Source organism: Lytechinus variegatus, chromosome 19, assembly GCF_018143015.1.
Source record: "Lytechinus variegatus isolate NC3 chromosome 19, Lvar_3.0, whole genome shotgun sequence".
In the NCBI taxonomy this organism is placed as follows: Eukaryota; Metazoa; Echinodermata; class Echinoidea; order Temnopleuroida; family Toxopneustidae; genus Lytechinus; species Lytechinus variegatus.
In genome coordinates, this window is record NC_054758.1 from 1,669,320 (window position 1) to 1,691,587 (window position 22,268).

The 22,268-nt window shown below is 35.7% G+C and overlaps 1 protein-coding gene across 1 annotated transcript; it reads left to right on the forward strand.

Moving 5' to 3' along the window:
* Nucleotides 1-3,291: 3,291 nt before the first annotated feature.
* On the forward strand, nucleotides 3,292-20,659 carry LOC121406206. The gene is made up of 6 exons (XM_041597229.1): nucleotides 3,292-3,482; nucleotides 4,176-4,333; nucleotides 4,721-4,755; nucleotides 16,665-17,108; nucleotides 20,031-20,269; nucleotides 20,522-20,659. Exons 1-6 carry the CDS (start codon nucleotides 3,363-3,365, stop codon nucleotides 20,657-20,659), a joined length of 1,134 nt encoding a protein of 377 aa, XP_041453163.1. The 5' UTR covers nucleotides 3,292-3,362.
* Nucleotides 20,660-22,268: the final 1,609 nt, after the last annotated feature.

Sequence of the window (22,268 nt, forward strand, 5' to 3'; positions counted from 1 at the left end):
GACACAAAATCATTTCGTCGACGGAAGAGATTTCGCAACGGAACGAAATGAATAGACAGAGACGAATTTTTTTTGTGTTTTGACACGAAATCATTTCGTCGACGGAATAGATATCGCATCGGAACGAAATGAATAGACAGACGAGACAAATTTTTTTGTGTGTTTTGACACAAAATCATTTCGTCCACGGAATAGATTTCGCATCGGGACGAAATGAATTTTGTGGACGAAATTGATTAAGGGTGACACAAAATAAATTTCGTATACGAAATCACACTGCATCATGACGAAATGATTTTCGTTTGAGTGAAAAAACAAAGTGTGCATACAGAATTTTCCATTGGACACTTTGGGCGCCATTTCGTTAGATCAAAATTAATTTTTTACATATGAAATGAATTTTGTGGACGCAATTACATTTCGTCTCAACGAAAATTGATTTCGTCGGACGAAATTAATTTAATGTGACAAAAATTAAATTTCGTATACGAAATAAAACAGCGTCATGACGAAATGATTTTCATAAGAAAAAACACATTTTGTGTACGGAATGGCGTGAATTTGACGGAATTAAACATCGGACATTTGGTGCGCCATTTCGTTTGATCAAAATTCATTTCGTATGGCAAATAAAGTTTGTGGACGTAATTACATTTTGTCTAGACAAAATTTATTTCGTGCATTTCGTCGAGACGAAATTAATTTTATGTGACAAAAATTAAACAGCGTCATGACGAAATGATTTTCGTCTGAATAAAAACATATTTTGTGTACGAAATGACTTGATTTGGACGAAATATATTGGCGGACACTTAGCGCCCCATAGTGTGGGAGGGGAGGACAGTGGGTTGCGAAATGTTAATTATGATTTGGAATATTTCAATTTAGCCAATTCCCATTCAGCCTTAATCCCGTTCACATCTACCATACCAATGATACAATTAAATGGGAGTGGAAGTGTTTGTGCGTGTGTGTGTGTGGGGGGGGGGGGGGTGGTCGGTCGGTGGTGTTTCGGGATTGATATATAACAGAGAAAAAGGAATGGTATTCAAGGTATTCAAAATATCCTGTAGATCCATCGATCATGAATATCTCATATCTACCTTATTTTGTAAGCTACAAAAAACTTACCTGTCCAAAATTGGAAGGAAAAATCCTGCGCAGGCACATTTTCATACCTCTAACTTAAGTGAACACTGTTCATTGAAGCATGATTTTTTTTCCAATTTTTCATATCATATGAAAGGTTGGTCCTTCAACTTTCCATACATATCAACATTTCTTCATAAAATTACATATGCTCAATTTGGCAACCATTTCAAAAGTGTTACTTTTTTTTAGACACACGGTATATATATATATATATATATTGTAAAGAAATGGATGAAGAGAACAATGGTAGACGTAGCTTAAATCAACGTTCCCCAAAGCTATCTACCCTTTGGAAAAATTGGTTATGCCGAAAAAATGTATCTGCCGGGAATCGAACCCGGGCCCCCAGCTTTGAACGCCGGTGCCTTAACCACTAGACCACAGAGACGGGCTAGTGGCTAGGCCGACCGAGATCCGATTGACCGTCAGAAAGACAGATTTCACTTCACACTTATATATATATATATATATATATATATATATATATATATATATATATATATATATATATATATATAATATATAATATATGTGTGTGTATATATATATATATATATATATATATATATTACATACTTATATGTATATATATGTGTGTGTGTGTGTGTGTATATATATGACTCATGAGAAGAGACACATAGCTCACCAACAAATGAATTTGAGTGCGAAGCGCCTGCTCAAATTTCTTAGTATACTGACCTGAAAACAGGAAAAAGGTACCGTTTTTGTTTGTAGTAACTCATGAGGAGGAAACATATCTCACAAAAAAATGCGAGTTCCGAGAGCGAGCTAAAATGTCTTTATATTCTGACCTGAGAGCTTGATATTCTAAGCATTTTTTGAACCAATGATTAAGATGGGTATCTAAAAGAACAATAAATGTTAGCGCGAAGCGCAAGCTAAACTTTTCGATATTTCGATCTGAAAAAAATGACTAAGAACAAGATATATATCAAACAAAAGATTATTGCAAATCAAAGCAGGAGTTCTTTTGAGTTTAGAACTGAATAGGGACATTCTATTTACCTTTCTAATCGTGAATAGTATGGGATTTTCCTACAGAAACGATGCGAGCGCGAAGCGCGAGCTGAACATTTTTATATTTCTATCTGAAAAGTGGACATTTTGAGCACGATTTTAAATAAAGAACGAGTTGTGAACCTTAACATCACCTGCTGATTTCTGTGTAACAGTACATCTTATTTTATTTTTGCACATGCGGAATTATGGGGGGGGGGCAAACATATCGTTTCCCCAATATATTCACCCCCCCCCCCCCCCCCCCGGATCGACTCATCTACCCCACTCACACGAGTCATGAGGCTTAAAGCACGATGGATTATTCTTACAAGTTTTCTCGTTACATAAAAATCAGTATATTGTTCTCTTAATTGTTGCAAAGGGGCACTCGTTAGCACAGTAAATGCGCCCTTCTCAGGTGAAATGGGCATAGAACACGTTTGTGTGCGGCTCTTTTCTTGAGTAAAAAGGGGGAAACTGATACAAGATAGGGCACTTACAAGAAAGCAAGGAGGCACTTGCTCACACATAAAACAGGTCCTTTTCAGGGGAGAGGGGGCACAGAATACTTTCGAGAGGGGGTATTTTCGGTAAAAATTGGCAAAGATTCGAGAAATGACGCTTTCTATTACATAAATCCGGTCCTTCTCAGATGAAAGGGGCATACTACAAGCTCAAGAGGGTTTATTTTTGCCCCCCTCCCCCGAAACTTTTTCGAGAAAGGGCACTTGGTAACACCTTTAACGGGTCCTCAGGTGAAAGGGGCACAGTACACGTTCGTTAGGGTGAACTTTCCTTGCGTTAAAAGGACTCCTTTTCAATGATCCAAAAAGTGGGGGCACTGTGCCTCCTGGCTCCCCAGGATCACCGCACCTGGGGTGCTGTATATTATGTATAAAACACGCAGTTCCTTTTAAAAGATTAATGGGGATTTTTTTCTTTCAAAAAACCCCAGCACCCCTGCTTCCTAGGGCAATGATAATTAATGTGTAACCTTTTCTTACCGAAGTGAGAATTTGACTATACTTTTTAAGCAAAGTACGATAAATAAAAAGGGTTTAAGGTACATTAAGTAAATATATTCAGTCAGGAAGAATAGTTCTCCTTTTATCCCAACCTCTTTTAACCATGATCTAAAGGCTATTCATCTTGCTATTCAACGTGGTCAAACCACCGCCATTGAAATTTTAATGTGTCAAGGAGCTGATCTCAATGTCCAGGCAGCTGACGGTCAGATGTGTCTACATGAAGCCATCAAACTCTGTTACAATACTGGGAGACATGTAGAAGAAAGTGACACGCTACGAAAGGTGATTTATTCTTCAATTCTGCCTATGACAAAAATATAATAATTAATTAAACATAAACTTGGATATTATTTTGCATTATATCGCAAACGTTCAGTGACTGTTATCACTTTCCTTATCTCTTAATTCTTTGTAAAAAAAAATTAAGGATAAACATAGAGTGACATCTCGGTCATGTTACAAATCCTTGATTAAAAAGGGTCCCTTCGAAAGAGAAGAAATAGAGAATAAACATATATTATGTCATTATTAGATTGTTGAATAAAAATTGCTTTTCTTACTTCTATTAATTTGGGATCAGTTTGTAATGCACTGTCAACATTATAAGCGATTGGGTCACATAGGCATTGGGCATGTTGGGGCGCGTTATCGGATATCATAATTATGATACGAATATTTACGATATTTTTTGTGTTCGTCATTGCATATCAATAAACCTCTGTTCAGGTTCATGTCAGGCAGGTGTTTTTTAAATTTTCATTGTTTCCTGACCAATAAAAGCTACCAAGATAATATTTAAAAATAATTTACATTACTTTTACCATTTGATTCGTGGTTGTTTTTATTCACGACCGAATTGCCGACGGCGGAGACTTCGGGGGAATGGGAGGGGGTAGGGGTCGACCATCATCCCCCTCCACGGACGAAAGATCGGGTAAAAAACAGGCCTCGGATTACTACTTTTGGTTGATTCAGATTTCAGACGAGTTTTACAATGGAAACCTATCACCCGAGAAGGCTTTGGTGTGCTATCTTCTTGAGAACGGAGCTAAGCCAGATGTGGCTGATAAGTCAGGGAAACTACCAATACACTATGCCAAAGATGAAGTGGTTGAACAGATGATCTTATCGAGGTGATTTGGTTTGTTCAGTATGACCCATGCATATGCACGCTTTTTTCTAATCTACCAACTCTCTACTATTTTTTGAAGAATTGCAATAAATGAATGTAAAAGAAATAACATGATGTTAAACACTCATGTATAACAATATTAAATTTTCTAGTCTTAGCTTCATAGTTAAAAGTTACCGATCAATCAATTATAATCAAATGTAGTTCTTTAATGGATTTAAAACATGAATGGTGCTTTAAGAAGTTAATAGGTTTGTTTATTTTTTATTACCTTTTTCTTTTGCAACTTTTAACGAAGTAAAAGAATACCAAAGGATCATGAGCCATCAATGTAAATGTCATGATACCTTGTAGATTTAATGTTTATTCACATTTGATTAATTTTCAGAATAAAATCTCGTGAAGAGGTCCACTATTATCAAGGTAAGATGCATGGAAAACATTACAACCGTAGGGAAGGGTAAATTGTTATTAAGGCAGTTTATAGGTTACAGCCCGATAGACCGCGGGTCCGTTAGACCGCGAGTCCGATAGACCGCGGGTCCGATAGTCCGCGGTGTATGTAAAATAATGATCAGGACAATATAGTGAAATCCATGTCATCAAGAGGTCAAAAGGTTATTGATACGAGTCACTGGGGTTCTATAACGATGAACCACAAGACAATCGCCCCCTGAAATCTACTTCAAGAAAAATATTATCTCCATATTTTTATCGTCGGGGACTGTTACCCCCCCCCCCCCCCCCGGAAATATGCCCTCTAGACGCCATACGGAGCCTCTAAAATGCCATAGACTTGACGACATGGCGAGGTACTTTATCTTGCCATGTCGACTAAATAAGCTTATTATGTCCGCACGGCGAGATTCGTTATCCTGCCAAGTCAGTCCACGAGATATTGTATCTTGCCAAGTCGACCTAAATATGTTACATGTCAACATGGCGATATATCGGGATTCTTGCCGGGACTTGTACACTTCATATCTCGCCATGTGGACGTATCGACTTGATATCGCTATGTCGAAATAAGCTGATTGATTACTTAGGCGGCGGAAGCGGGAAGGATGGGGGGGGGGGCTTTCCCCCTAAATTTGAGGTGGGAGGACGGTCCCCCTAAATTTTTAGTCGAAAACCTTTTTGGCCGTCAATTTCTTTTCTACGTCCCCCCCCCCCTAAAGTGAGGTAGACCACCCTAAAATGTTTTTGTTGATAACCTTCTTTTTTTTCCTTGTCAAAATATTTTGGTGGTCCCTCCTAAAATTTTGGTTGATTTGCTTGTCAATTTTTTACCTGTGTCCATCCCAAAATTTCAGGTGGATCACTCTAAATGTTTTGCCTTCGGCCGCCAATGAATAATTAAGACATGGTAAGATAAAGTACCACGCCATGTCGTCACGTTAAGGCATTTTCACAATTATTATTTTCATAATTATCTGGGGTAATTGTCTGGAGAGTAAATTTCCGGGGGGAGGGGGTAACAGTCCCTGGCGGTAAAAAATATGGGGATAATATTTTCCTTGAAGTAGTTGTCAGGGGCTGATTGCCCTAATTGGGTTATTGTTATAGAACCCAGTCGCGGATCCAGGATTTCAAGGGGAGGAGGAGCAAATTTGACCTGATGTTTTGCACCCATGTGTACTTTTCGAAAAATGGCGCCCACTCCCGGCCAGGCTAACATAAATTATCTTATAATCACATTAAAAAAATAATAAAGACCACTTATTAATGTGTTCTTGAAAAAAATCCATGAATACATAAATACCAAAAGGTAGGGGGGACACAGGGGCGGTTCCAGCTTTCGCCAATGGGGGGGGTGTTGCACCCACAAATGTAATAACGCCCACAAATGTAATAACGCCCACAAATGTAATAACACTTTACCCACAAATGTAATAACGCCCACAAATGTAATAACACTTTACCCACAAATGTAATAATTTCACCCACAAATGTAATAATGCACTTTACCCACAAATGTAATAATTTTTGATCGCCCACAAATGTAATAATGACTTTACCCACAAATGTAATAAATTTGAAGGGATCTTTGGCGAATCCGTTCTAAACTAAAATCCTATAGTAATGCGTTCATATAGCACAAAGTGAAAAGTCTTTGTTGGAGATAAGTCCAAAGTCTTTTTCCAGACCAGGTTGTTTCAAAAACTATTATATAAGTCCAAAGTATTTTTTCCAGACCCGGTTGTTTAGAAAATTATTATATAAGTCCAAAGTCTTTTTCCAGACCCGGTTATTTCAAAAATTATGATACAAGTTCCAAACTAAGATACGATTATGATATCCCAGCGGAATAAAAATGAGAATCGAGCGTAGTCTTTTCTCCAGACCCAGTTAATTAAGACCGGTAGAATTAATGTCTTTGTTGTTGTTTCAACTTATATGGCTTATATTGTGAATATATGCTATAAGAGTAAATCGAGAATCAAGCGTAGTCTTTTCTCCAGACCCGGTTACTTAAAACGAAAAACTAAACCCTATAGTAATGCGTTCATATAGCACAAAAGTGCAAAGTCTTTTTTTCCATACCCAGTTAATTCAAAAATTGAAATATAAGTCCAAAGTCTTTTTTCCAGACCCAGTTATTAAACAAATTATACGATATGTCCAAAGTCTTTTTTCAGACCCGGGTATTTCAAAAATTATAATATAAGTCCAAACTATGATACGATAATGATATTCCAGTGGAATAAAAATGAGAATCGAGCTTAGTCTTTTCTCCAGACCCAGTTAATGAAGACTGGTGGAATTAATGTCTTTAGTTGTTTCAACTTATTTGGTGTATTATTGTGAATACATGCGCTAAGAGTAAATTGAGAATCAAGCGTATTCTCTTTTCCAGACCCGGTTAATTCAATAATTGAAATATAAGTCCAAAGTTTTTTTTCCAGACCCAGTTGTTAAACAAATTATACGATATGTCCAAAGTCTTTTTTCAGACCCGGGTATTTCAAAAATTATAATATAAGTCCAAACTAAGATACGATAATGATATTCCAGTGGAATAAAAATGAGAATCGAGTTTAGTCTTTTCTCCAGACCCAGTTAATGAAGACTGGTGGAATTAATGTCTGTAGTTGTTTCAAATTATTTGGTGTATTTTTGTGGATACATGCGCTAAGAGTAAATTGAGAATCAAGCGTAGTCTTTTTTCTAGACTCAGTTGTTAAACAAATTATACGATATGTCCAAAGTCTTTTTTCAGTCCTGGGTATTTCAAAAATTATAATATAAGTCCAAACTAAGATACGATAATGATACTCCAGTGGAATAAAAATGAGAATCGAGCTTAGTCTTTTTTCCAGACTCAGTTAATGAAGACTGGTGGAATTAATGTCTGTAGTTGTTTCAACTTATTTGGTGTATTATTGTGAATATATGCGCTAAGAGTAAATTGAGAATCAAGAGTAATCTTGACCTGGTTACTTAAAACTAAAAACTAAACCCTAAAGTAAGCGTTCATGTAGCACAAAAATGAAAAGTCTTTTCTCTCGGCCCGGTTACTTAAAACTGAAAACTAAACCCTACATTAATGCATTCATTTAGCGCAAAGACATTCTCCGGGTCATTTAAAACATTCATCAAATATTTTAAGACCACACAATCCATTGATGTTATAGACATTCAGCCAGACCAGATTATTTCAAAATAAGAAATGATTGAAAAAAAGATCCTCCACTCTTGGTAATGTTGAATTCCATGAAAATATAGCATAGTCTTTTCTCCAAACCCAGTTATTCAAAATTATGAATTACATGTACATTTTCAAAACAGTATAAAGACCCCATAATCTTATTAATGCTGGATAACATGGACATATACATGTAGCAAAGTCTTTCAGCCCGACCTAGTTTTATTTTTCAAAATTACGCTAATAATAATAATAAATCAAAATCTAAGACCAAACAATTCTTCAACCTAAGAAATGTTTTGAAAAGAAGTTTAGAGCGTTGTATTTAGTCCAGACCTAATCATTAAAACAAATCGCAAAAAAAATCTTGTAACATAAGACCCTATCATATTCTTATTCTTGTGGAATAACGCGAGTTTTAAAACGTACTCTTTTCTCCAGACCGGCGGCTATTTAAAAAATGAATTTACAAAACTTCAAATCTAAGACCAATCTTCCAAAGTTACACCCAGAAAAGAAATATGTCTTTACCCCACACCAAGTTTTTTAATAATACGAAGACCCCAACAAAATATTGCAATAATGCATGGGTAAAGCAAACATCCTTCCTCCAGACTTGGTTATTATTTTAAAAATATGCAATAGTTTTTACAAATATTCTAAAACGAAGACCCGATAATCTGATTACTGTGGAATAACACGAAGACCAATTGTCGAAGATCGACTTTCCTCCAGACACAATTTCAAGAATAAAAAATCAATAAAACCCAAACCCCAACAACGAATCAAAGAACCAACAATCCTCCAAATTAAGACCATGCATGTAGAAAAGCACATGTCCAGAGCGTTGTCTTTATTCCAGACCCAGTCATTTAAAAATGATTTAAACAATCTTAAAAACATAAAACTTTGTCATATTCTTATTCTTGTGGAATAAGACGAGTATTATGCTTAGTCTTTCTTCAAGACCCGGTTATTTAAAAATCACAGCTAGGACCAATCTTCAAAATTAAACCCAGTATAAATGCTTAGGCTTAGAGTAATGTCTTTACCCCTCACCCAGATCTCTTAAAGGTCAAGTCCACCCAAGAAAAATATTGATTTGAATCAATAGAGAAAAATCAGACAAGCACAATGCTAAAAATTTCATCAAAATCGGATGTAAAATAAGAAAATTATGATATTTCAAAGTTTCGCTTAATTTCAACAAAATAGTTATATGAACGAGCCAGTTACATCCAAATGAGAGAGTCGATGATGTCACTTACTCACTATTTCTTTTGTTTTTTATTGTTATTGTAATTATATAATATGTCAGTTTTTACAAATTTTACGATTAGGACCTCGCCTGAAGCACAAAATGTTAAGATAATGGAATTCCATGTGTTCAGGGAGGAATGAAACTTCATTTCACATGACAATGACGAGAAAATCAAAATATTACATATTTCATATAATAAATTACAAAAGAAATAGCGAGTGAGTGATATCATCAACTCTCTCATTTAGATGTAACTGGCTCGTTCATATGAATATTTTGTTGAAAATAAGCGAAATTTTAAAATGCCATAACTTTCTTATTTTACATTCGATTTTGATGAAATGTTCAGTGTTGTGCTTGTTGAATTTTTCTCTTTTTATTCAAATCAAGTTTTTGTTGGGGTGGACTTGTCCTTTAAAAATACAAATTAAGCGAAACGTTAATCTTAAAACTTAGACCCCAACATCTTCCAAACTACAAAACCCTTGTGATAACGCATACTTAATTTGACCAGACCAGCTTATTAAAAAAAACAGAACAACAAAACAAACATTTAAAATTAAAACCCTCTTCCAGCCTAAGATCCTGTAATATATAATGTATTTAAACATTCACTTTTTCTTCCAGGCAAAGAAATTTATAATTAATTGAAACCATCAAAACTTAGAGCCCGGGAAGCATTTCATGAAATGAGTTGTCTGACGTTTAATCCGCCAAGTCCCATTTTATCCAACACTAACCATGGAAGCACTGCATCTTTAATAGCCAATCAACATCAAGGTCGGATGTAACTGTTGATGAAATACTCCCACAATCATCTTATTCATGTTGAACAGGCACGAGAATAAGATTGAGTCTTAGTTATGAAGATTTCATTTATCTTATATTTGAAAATGACAAGGTCTGGAATAAAGAAAACTCTCTAAACTTTTATTTATTGAAAGTTATTAGTTTGAAGGATAGTTGGGTTTTAGATTCTGTTGTTCTTTTTTAAAATAATTTTTTTTATTTTGAAATAATTGGGTCTGGAGAAAGACTACACCATATTTGCATGCTATTCAATGTTGATAAGATTACAGGGTCTTTGTTTTGTTGTTGGTTGTTGTTGTGTTTTTTATGATTTTTATAACTGGGTCTGGAGGAAAGACCACGCTATATTTCCATGTTACTCAACATAAATAGGATCGTGGGTCTTTGTTTGCTTTTCTTTTTTTATTATTACTAATTTATTATTATTATTATTATTATTATTCATGTGTTATTTGAAAGATCTGGGTCTGGATGAAAGACTATGCTATATTTCCATGTTATTAAACATTAATAAGAGGGTTGGGTTACTTTTTGCCTGATTCCACCAGTTTTAAATAACTGGGTCTGGAGAAAAGACTATGCTCGATTCTCATTTTTATTCCACTAGAATATCATTATCGTATGTTAGTTTGGACCTATATTATAATTTTTGAAATAAACAGGTCTGGAAAAAAGACTGGACTTATATAATAATTTTTTAATTAACTGGGTCTGGAAAAAAGACTTTGGACTTATATAATAATTTTTGAAACAACTGGGTCTGGAAAAAAGACTTTGGACTGATATTGTAATTTTTTAATTAACCGGGTCTGGAAAAAAGACTTTGGACTTATATGATAATTTTTTAAACAACCAGGTATGGAAAAAAGACTTTGGACTGATATTATAATTTTTGAATTAACCGGGTCTGGAAAAAAGACTTTGGACTTATATAATAATTTTTTTAATTAACTGGGTCTGGAAAAAAGACTTTGGACTGATATTATATTTTTTTAATCAACCGGGTCTGGAAAAAAGACTTTGGACTTATACAATAATTTTTTAAACAACTGGGTCTGGAAAAAAGACTTTGAACTGATATTATAATTTTTGAATTAACTGGGTCTGGAAAAAAGACTTTGGACTTATATAATAATTTTTGAAACAACCGGGTCTGGAAAAAAGACTTTGGACTTATATAATAATTTTTCAATTAATCGGGTCTGGAAAAAAAACTTTGGACTTATCCCCAAGAAAGACTTTGCACTTTTGTGCTATATGAATGCATTCCTACAGGATTTTAGTCTAGAAAGGATTCGTCAAAAATCACTTCAAATTTATTACATTTGTGGGTAAAGTCATTATTACATTTGTGGGCGATCAAAAATTATTACATTTGTGGGTAAAGTGCATTATTACATTTGTGGGCGAAATTATTACATTTGTGGGTAAAGTGTTATTACATTTGTGGGCGTTATTACATTTGTGGGTAAAGTGTTATTACATTTGTGGGCGTTATTACATTTGTGGGCGATTATTACATTTGTGGGTGTAACAGGGGGGTGTGTGGCGTAAATTTGTTTCAGCCATATTTTCTCCGATCGGGAGCTCGAAGATAATTTTTGTTTGTTTCTTTGAAGGGGTAGTCCTCATTAGTCACTTCTTGGCATTATTCTTATAAATTAATACATAATATCAGAATCCTCATTTATATGATGCGAGCGCGAAGCGCGAGCTAAGTTTTGGGGGAAATTTTATGTATTTGTCCTAACATTTGAACTGATTTTGGGCAATGTTTGTTATCCTGAAAAAGACATGTATGCAACTTATACGAACGCAAAGCGCGAGGGGAAATGAACTGATGAAAAAGATACCTGTTAAAATAGCATTTAGCAATCAAATAATGCGAGCGCGAAGGGCGAGCTGAAACTTTTTGAAATTTTCACCCAAGGAAAGGAAATTCTAAGCACTTTTTTTTAACTCAAGCAGAATAGGTATATGAGTAAACAATTAAAACAAGCGCGAAGCGCGAGCGGAAAATTTCTAGGTTTAGTCCTATAATATTAATTGAACGAGACACTCTATTCATGATTTGTAAATCCTAAAAAATATGAGTATTAATAATGCGAGCGCAAAGTGCGAGCAAAAAAAAAAATTATACGTTTTAAACTGGTACCTGTTAAGGACTGCTTGCACTTAGCCATGAAGGCGTCACATATTTTAACAATCAAAAGATGTGAGCGCGAAGCGCGAGCTGAACATTTTTGAACTTTTTAAAGAAAGAATGGAAAATTTCAATCAGTTCTTGTAATCGTGAACAGGATATCTATGTGATTTAACGATTGATGGGAGTGCGAAGCGTGAGCAGAAAAAAATTAAGATTTAGACTTAAAAGTGGGCCACTCTGTTCATGTAATGTAAATCATCAAAATGATGAGTAATATGGGGTCTTCCTACATTAATAATGCGAGCACAAAGCGCGAGCAGAATATTTTTTATATTGTGATCTGAAACTGGAGAATGATTTTAATTAGAGAACAAGTTGGGTATCTGAATGAACATGCGCGAGCGTGTTTCATATTTAGACCTAGAATCTAGGCATTCTAAATACAACTTTAATCATGAAAATCATGAAACTTTGATAGTCCGATCTGAAAAATAGTCAATTTCAGCTTTATATTTCTAGCACTTTGTAGAAAAATTGTAAGGTGGATATGGATCGCAATTAAAAAAGAGCTGATTTTATTATTACTTTGAGTTTTGACATAGGACCGGGACATCCTTACGACAGGCCATCATATGAAAATGATGACTATCTTCCTATTCATCTTGCTAAGCGCAAGATGAAACAAAGGGACAATTTAATTATTAAATTGATATCATATTTATTAATGCCTAATGAGGGCACGAAATCTGATGACATCATGGCGTAAAAACTGGACATTTCACTTTTGTGATTATGAATAGGATGCATCAGTTTAAATATTTTTAACCATTAATGCGAGCGCAAGTCGCGAGCTATAATTTTCGATAAACTGTCATGAAAAGGGGATTTTAAGTAGTTTGTTGTATAAACAATATTGAAACATTTATATAACTCGCCAATCCTAATGCGAGCGTGCAGGGCTCTAGCTGATGCGCCTTAACAATCAGACCAGAAAAGGGATATTTTGAAAACTTTATGGGATACACAAAAATATAGGCACCTGATAAATCAAAATTTGCGAGCGCGTAGCGCAAGCAGCAAATTTTAACATTCAAACCATAAAATTGACATATTTACAGAGCACTTTTTAAAAACCAAGTTGTAGATTACACAAAGTAATGAAAGTCCGATTTCCGAGGTGAAATATGTGTTGTATATTGACTTCCAAACTTGATATTCAAACTCCATATTCAACAAGTTATGTAAATCACCTAATAGGCAATATGAGGGCGAAGTTTTATATAGTTGCACGAAAGATTTTTTTATTTTCCAAGTCTTCCCCTTATCTTATTTTATGCCTTCGTCGTCCTTCTCTTCATTTTCTCCTCTCTTTTTTCCTTCTTTCTTTCGTTTTTTTTTTGCTCCGCCAAGAGGGGGGGGGGGGGGGAGCTCGGCCCCCTGGATCCGCCTATGGGGACAAGGGGCGGGAAAATATGACAAGCAAAAAAAAGGTTATCATCGCCAAAGTAAGGTAATCTCATCCCAAATTATGATTTATTTCGATTTAGAATGATGTATTTCTATGATTATCAAAGACCAAAATAGTAGGGGGACATCTGATATTTTGTTCCCCCTACTATTTTGAGTAGGTGGGACATGTCCCCCCATTGCCGGCGGAAGCCATGAATATTAGGAGGGGACAAGCAAAAAAAAAAGTAGACCCAAAAAAATTAGGGGAACGTAGGGAAATAAATTGACAAGGAAAAAAAAAAGGTCATCAACAACAAATTTAGGGGGACCGTCCCCCCTCCTCAGATTTAGGGGGGACACGTCCCCCTCGTCACCCCTCCCCCTTGCTTCCGCCGCCTATGCGTCCCCCCGTCCCCCTGGGATTTCCGCCCATGATGTAATATCAATGGGAGCGCGAAGCACGAGTGATTTTGGGGGGTTTCAATTTGGTTTAACTTCTTACCAGAGTATAGGCCCTACTAGAATATAGTGAACGTGAGCTGTAGTTTCTGTACTGTTGTTTCAGTATACCCTTCAATATTATTAATGATAACCTCTTGGAAATATGCAATCTAGACTAATTATCCTCATCAGTGGCGTATTTATTCAGCATGGTTGCAGGGGGGGGGGGCGAGGGCACAAAAATAAAGAAATAAGTGAAATGGGGGGGGGGAGGGAGGGTAGACGTTAAGAAAATCTGAGATTTTATTCTTTAAAAACACATTGAGGTATCTCACAAGGCATAAATAAATAATGAGAACTCGAAGCGCGATCTGATTTTTTTTTATTTTCCTGTATTTTATCCTGAAAGCCTAAGTCAGGGGCGGACCCAGCTTCCGCCAATAGGGGGAGGGGCCATTTTTTCACCCATATTTTCCCCGATAGGCCGCTCAAAGTTGATTTGTCCAAGTGCAGTAATTAGCCAACAATTTCGAGGGGGCTCGATATGGCGTATCGCATAAAATTGATAAGATGTTGGGAGTGAGCGAAGCGAGCAAGCAAATATGTTGACACTTTTATTACAAAAATACAAGGTTGTGATAGATTTTGACATAATATTTGGAAAATAATAGTTTATTTCATCCTAATGCCTTTCCTTTTCTCTCTATTTTTCTTAGCCTTGATTCTCTCTTTTTTTGTGGGGGGGGGGCAAAACGCCCATGTCCTAACAGTCATTTCCTAGATTTACTTTATAAGCAACATAAATGTGTTATGATCTCATAAGCCATATGCAAGCTAAAAATTAAATTTCATTCTGGGCAATGTTTGTGAACCTGAACAGGACACGTATGTAACTAGATAATTACCACGAGCGCGAAGCGCGATCAGAAATGTTAAATATTATGGACTGGTCGAAAAGTCATTAAGACGATACATATTTCAATGATTAAACTGAATTTGTTTATATTCAAACCTAAAAAGATGAAATTTCAAATCCCCAGTGGGACATTCGACATTCATTTCCATCTCTCTTTTCGTTATCTTTCTTCCCATCTTTCTCTCTTTTTAATATTATTCTCTTCCTATTTTTCTTCTTCTTTTCTTTTCTTTTCTTTCTTTTCCCTCTTCCTCTTTGTTTATCTTTCCCCCATTACTTATCCCTCTTTCTTTTTCTTTTCTTTCCCTTTTTTCTCTTTTATTTTTTTTCTTTTCTCCCTCCCCTTCCACTCTCTCTCTTTTTATTCTCTTCTTTTCCCCTCTTCCTCTATCTCTCTTTGTTCTTATCTTTCTCCCCATCTTCCTCTCTATTTACATATTCTGTTCTTCCTTCCTCTTTTTTCTTCTTTTTCCTCCTTTTCCTTTCTCCTAGCTTTCTTTTCTTCCCTTCCTTTTCCCTCCTCTCTTTTTTCTCTTCTTTTCCCGTGTTCTTCTCCCTTTTTCTTTGTCTTTCCTTTCCCCCTCTTACTCTCTTTTCTATTATCTTCTTTTCCCATCTTCCTCTCTCTTTTTATTCTCTCCTTTTCCCCTCTCCCCTCTTCTTAGAGTGGGGGGAGTGGGTGAGGCAGTTCCCCCTCGCCCCCCCCATGGATCCGCACCTGATAGAACCCCATGGTCTCGTATTGACTTTTGGACCTCTCGATGACATTTGATATATATGATCATAATTTTACACGCACTGCGGACTATGGGACCCGCGGTCTATCGGGATGTCCCCAGTTTATAGAGGGACAAAATAGCATGTGTTTGTCTGTATGACAGTGTGTGTATGCGTGTGTGTGGGCTGTGTATGTGTAAGGGGAGAGGTTTGGCATCCAAGGTATATCTGCAACACCATTTTGAGCAAGTGTCAGTTTAAGGTCATTGTCGTGTGTCATTCGCTTAAAGGTCAAGTCCACCTCAGAAAAATGTTGATTTGAATCCATAAAAAAATCAGACAAGCACAATGCTGAAGATTTCATCAAAATCGGATGTAAAATAAGAAAATTATGACATTTCAAAGTTTCGCTTATTTTTAACAAATTGTTATATGAACGAGCCAGTGTTACATCTAAATGAGAGAGTTGATGATGTCACTCACTCACTATTTCTTTTGTTTTTTTATTATTTGAATTATACAATATTTCAATTTTTACAAATTTGAAGATTGGGAACTCCTTGCCTGAAGCACAAAATGTTAAAATAATGGAATTCCACGTGTTCAGGGAGGAATGAAACTTCATTTCACATGACAATGACGATAAAATCAAAATATTTCATATTTCAAACAATAACAAACAAAAGAAATAGTGAGTGAATGACATCATCGACTCTCTCATTTGGATGTAGCTGGCTCGTTCATATAACTGTTTTTGTGAAATGAAGCGAAACTTTGAAATGTCATAACTTTCTTATTTTACATACGATTTTGATGAAATTTTCAGTGTTATGCTTGTTGAATTTTTCTCCTCTTATTCAAATCAAGTTTTTGTTTGGGTGGACTTGTCCTTTAAGGCTCATTATGCATGATTGTTGTATTCAACATTTCTCCAACAAATCAACAGAAAGCTTGAATACAGAACGTCCCAATGAATCTAAGGTCTCTGCTGAAGCAGTTTCAGAGGATTCCATAACACCCCAGGGTGATCCAAACCTTGCAGATAAGAGGGAGCAGAGTGAGCAGAATGAAAGTCAAACCAAAACTACAGAAAGAGAAGAGGACCATGCAGATGATGGAGAGGAAGACTTGATTCAACTTGAAAAGCATGGTATTACGGTCAGGATTTCGAAATATGAAATTTACAGCGCAAAGGACATCACCGTGGAAGTGATTGAAGACGTCCCACCTGAGCTGGAGCTGAAGGAGACAGAAGCCATCATTTCGGTTGGATTGAAGATGTCACCTTCTGATGCAATCTTTGACAGTCCTGTGATAGTAACGATGCCCCATTGTGGTGTATTCACAAAGCCAAAGGATGCAGAAGTCTTCATCTATTATCGACAAAGTGGTAAGGTTTCCGGTTTCTAAGTCACTCAGTCTCCCATCTTAGTTTTTAATTGTTGATTTAAGTCTCATGTGGTGGTTGACTAAATGAAATAATTGAAATGCTGTAATAATTAATATACAGTGCGTCCCAGAATAAACGAAACCGAGATTTAGCGATCATTTATCATAACTTAATCATAAATAGAATATACAAATGACCTACCAATTTAAAGCTTAGAATCTCCTCTTTCATCTAATATTACTTAGGTTATTTCTTATTCACGCATGAGTGAGCAAAAACAATTTGAAGAAAGGATACCAAAAACTCATTTTGCGGGGGGTATCTGGGTTTCAAAAGGAAAACCTCATTTCTCAAAAGTTCAATATCTGCTCTTTAATTTGGTACCTCAATTACTGAATTTGGTCAAGAAATAAAAAAGTTCTGGTCATTTGAAATAAGGCTTGTATTTCCATAATTTCATGAGATAAACGTGTTTTCACCGGTTTCCCACATAAGCTTTCGCATGGTGAACAAAAGATTTAATGCATGGCTGATCGTCAACAAAACGGAGTGTCGAGTGAGTTAGAAAGCCAGCCTGGAGAACCTCTTCATTTTATGAAATTATTGAAATTAAAGCCTTATTTCAAATGACCAGAACTTTGTTATTTCTTGACCATTTTCTGTAATTTAGGTACCAAATTAAAGAGCAGATATTGAACTTTTCAGAAATGTGGTTTTCTTTTTGAAACCCAGATACCCCCCGCCAAATGAGTTTTTGGTATCCTTTCTTCAAATTGTTTTTGCTCACTCATGCGTGAATAAGAAATAATCTAAGTAATATCAGATGAAAGAGGGGATTCTAAGCTTTAAATTGGTAGGTCATTTGTCTATTTTATTTATGATTAAGTTATGATAAATGATCGCTAAACTCAGTTCCGTTTTTTCTGGGACGCACTGTATATATATTGATTTAACATGGAGAAAAATGGAAACCTATTTTGGGGAAGAGCTTGCAAATTACATTCACTTGTCTAAAAGATAATAACTCATTCTACATTGAAATCATTCCTAATCCATTGGGATTGGTGGGTATTTTAAGGCTATTCTAGACATTGTAATGGAAACTAAACGGCATAGTTGCCAACTCTACCAATTTGGCGGTATAGTCTACCGCTTTTTAGACATTTCGACCGCTTACCGATTTTACTTGTAATTTTCATAGAACTACCGCTTTTTAAAGAAATTTTTTATAAGAATCTATCCAATATTATCAAAATGGACGGTTTGATGTTACAAAATCTACCTTATCCCGGACCTTATCATGCCGTCAATACCTGTAAAATGCGAATTCCATTCTACATAGTACTTTTTTCGGTCGGTCGCACTTTGCTCTCTTGCAGGGACCCACTGCATGGACTGCATTACCGAAGCAGAGTTAGATGTGCATGCAATGTTCGAAATGCAGCCATCTCTAGAAAATGATATCAAGATAACAATGTAAAAAATAAGATTTTAAATTTGAAAAAATAAGAAGAAAATAGAGAGAGAGAGGAAAAGAGAGAGAGCGAGGGGGGATTTGTTTCTAACATTATTGGCTAAGAGCAGCATTAAGTTTAAAGTCGATGCAACTCATATTGATATTTTGAATAGTAATTTTTCTCTCTTGGTTACGCTTCTACGAAAACAGGGATGAATAATTATATTATTTAGTGTAATGTCACGCAACCCTTGATTACAATAAAAAAAATCCAGGGTTTTACAAAAAGGGGAGGCACATTTTCCCTAGGAAAAAATTGACAAGCCCCCTCCAAAAGTTTCACTAAAATGAAGGTAATTCTGTCCCACTTAAAATTTTAGAAGCCCCCGCCCCCTCAAAAAAAGAGGGGGGGGGGGGGGGTTCACGAAAATGTCAGGGTCATTTTGTTTCACTTAAAATTTGACAAGCAAGAAGAAAACCTCTCACTCAGTGTTTATGAACGACATATTCCCGTCAAAATTAAACATATTTGCTGTGAACCTTAAGGGGGGGCATACTTGTGAATGAAACTGAAAATTGAAAGAGAAGCATGGCAGGTGCACAGGCCGTTAGGCGTAGTGTCACTATTTAGAGGATGTAATATTCTAAAAATTTATTGACAGTTAAAGGTTAGTTTAGGGGGCTTAGTTTATTAGCTTGACTTGTTGGTGTAGAGTATTGACAAATTAGCATATGTATAAGTTTGTCTTTCAAAATATTCATGCTTGGATATTTTTTAAAGGCGCTGGGCAGAGAATTCACTGGTCCAAAAAAGAAGAAAGTGTTTTTGCTAATGTGGAGTGCGTATAAAAAATTTTACGCTTAGAAATAATCATGTAAAATGACATACTTATATTATCCAGAAGCCTTTACACATTAAAACATTGGTACAGATCTCTTTAGGCAAATGCTGATGTAACTGTCGATAATTGTGTTTTGATTGCACAACCCCATGCCAAAATACCATAACTAATATCAGGGTATGATATGATAATAATAATAATAATAGAGGAAGGCGGGGTAACTTGAGCATAGGGGCAAGTTGAGCCACCACCCCCATGCCAATAATGAATGAGTCAGACATTGCGGGGGTGTTATTGATGACCAATTACATAACCCGTATCCCAACCACATTATTTCAACTTTGAAACAAAAAAAAATTTTTTAGAGGGAAAAATACAAATTTCAGCCAAAAAAGTAAAAAAGGTGGAAAATAGATAAGTGCTTTGTGAGATTATACAGACAAGTATTAAGATGAATGCTATAATTATGCTAATATGATAAAACATGCACACAAATGAAATTTTAAAAAGGTAAAGTGAATTTCACGTGTTCGTATCCTATAAAAAGGGACAACACATTGCGTGCTATAAAATACTTTGGTAGGACGCCTAACTCTATGCAACTGTTATTACTTCCACAAATAGATTCTTCAAGCTTTACTGCTGTACCATCGACCAGCACTAGTAACCCAAGGTGTGTCATGAGGGAACGTGATCTCGATATCTACTTAGACCACTTCTCAGAATTTTGGATTGTGGCTGCCATTGAATGGGTATTCATTGGAAAACGTGTTATTTGTACACCATATATACCTGAGTTAACTCTGAAGAATGAAGAACACGTGATTATTGTCGAAGTACGACATGAAAACATTGAAGGAGAGGTGCGTGTATTCCCCCTTTTTATTTCTCTTTTCTGTTTGTTTGGTCTTCTCAATAAATTGTACGCAACTTAATTTTTTCTATTTTATATTTTTTGTAATGTTTTAATGTTTTTCATGTAATGCTTTTCAAGAAGACAATACTTTACAGTGCATTTGGGTAAAAATATTTGACAGAAGTGATACAGTATAAATATATAAAAATACAAAGATGATTTTTATCATTCACTTTCCCCCAAAATTGAATGTATCAAGAGCCTGGTTGGTTACGTTGCCCCAATGAAAGGAGAACAACTCTTACTAAGATGGCGTAGAGGTGGATTGAAGATTACTTGTCAAGAAAGCACTGAGAAAGATAAAGCTAAGGTAAAATATGGGTATATTCACTTTTGATATTATTAAACTGGAGTAAACAACGCTAAAATAAACAAACCAACAAAATAAATTACGAAATGAAACAACGATTTTATTTTTAGTCCACCTTTCACGAACTAATAAATGAATGATGGAATAAAAGAAGAAAACCCAAAATGTTTTTTCTCAAATATGATTACACTCTACCATTTTCGCCACATTGTTCATCATGTTCATAATCTAGTTCAAACCCATCTCCAACAAGGAATAAATATCAGCAATAGGGTTTTCTTACGAGTACTATTCAGACTAAAGGGGAAAGCTGGTAGGGTACCCACAGTCGCACGCAACCACACCCATCCCATCACTACTTACACATGCCTACCTACGCACACGCATGGACGCACATAATGGTGAATACAGACAACCATACACGCGCACGAGAAAAAGGATATTCCAAATTCACATTATTTTTTGCGTTAAGAAAGGTATGCGGGATATCCAGGGGGGGGGCACTGGACCAAAACAAAGGGTTGGTAGTCTAGGAGCCAGGGGCTTTATTCAGAAATTTTTGGTGGGGAAGGTTTGACAAGCTTATCCGGGGTAAAATTGTGCGCTGATTCCAAAAATGCCACTCTTATTGACCGTACTCACGCCATTTTGGTCATTTTGGCCAAAAATGACAATTTTGACCTCTCTTTGGAAAATGGTCCCTTAACAGACTGCTTTTGTAGCCTCATGCAATTAAAAGGGTCTATCTTAAGTAAAAATGCACGCAGATTCCAGATAAAGTACTTTCATTTGCCAAATCACAATAGCAGTGGTCATTTTTGCCATAATTTGGCCAAAATGACAATTTTCATGATTTTTTGGCCGAAATGTGTTACAAATATTGATCAGAGGTACGACTGGATGTTTTTAGAAATCCACATTTATTTTCAAAATGTGTTCTGGATCATAACCATCAACCTCATGTAATTTATTCCGTCAGTTTTGACCTATGAGGGTCATTTTGGGTACTTTAAACATAACTGACCATTCGCGCAATTTGCATTATTAACTGTTCAAATAGGCAGGAAATTGAGGTCTTCAGCATGTTTTTTCTTCTTCCCTTATAAAATGAGAATGCATTTAAATGTCCTTCATGTGTAAAGTTTTATGCTGATTCCAAATATATCAGTCTAAATGACCCTATTTAACAGTTTAAGGTCATTTTGGCCACTTATGACCCTTAAAATGACCAATGACATCAGTTCAATTTATCCAAAAATACTGTGAATGTTACCAGAATCGTTACAAGGGCATACTGTGACACCTAACATTGGTGTATTAATCCTTGAAATTGAACATCTCAAAAGTATTTTGACCTCATGCAATTTATTCCATCAGTTTTGACCTATGAGGGTTACTTGGCGTACTTTAGCCACAACTGACCATTCACGCAGTTTTGCATATAATAAACTGCACATAGACAGGAATTTCAGGGCTTCAGCGTGTTTTATCTTCTTCCCTTATAAAATGAGAATGCATTTAAATGTCCTTCAAGTGTAAAATTTTATGCTGATTCCAAATATATCATTCATAATAACCCTATTTAATAGCTTGTGGTAATTTTGACCACTTATGGCCCTCAAAATGGCCAATGACA

Bases quoted from the DNA above. Each gene is read 5' to 3' on its own strand.
- LOC121406206 (XM_041597229.1), top strand. From the start codon at position 3,363: ATGTGTCAAGGAGCTGATCTCAATGTCCAGGCAGCTGACGGTCAGATG. The intron at 4,334-4,720 runs GTGATTTGGTTT...ATTAATTTTCAG, and splicing joins GAACAGATGATCTTATCGAG to AATAAAATCTCGTGAAGAGG. The intron at 17,109-20,030 runs GTAAGGTTTCCG...TTCCACAAATAG, and splicing joins CATCTATTATCGACAAAGTG to ATTCTTCAAGCTTTACTGCT.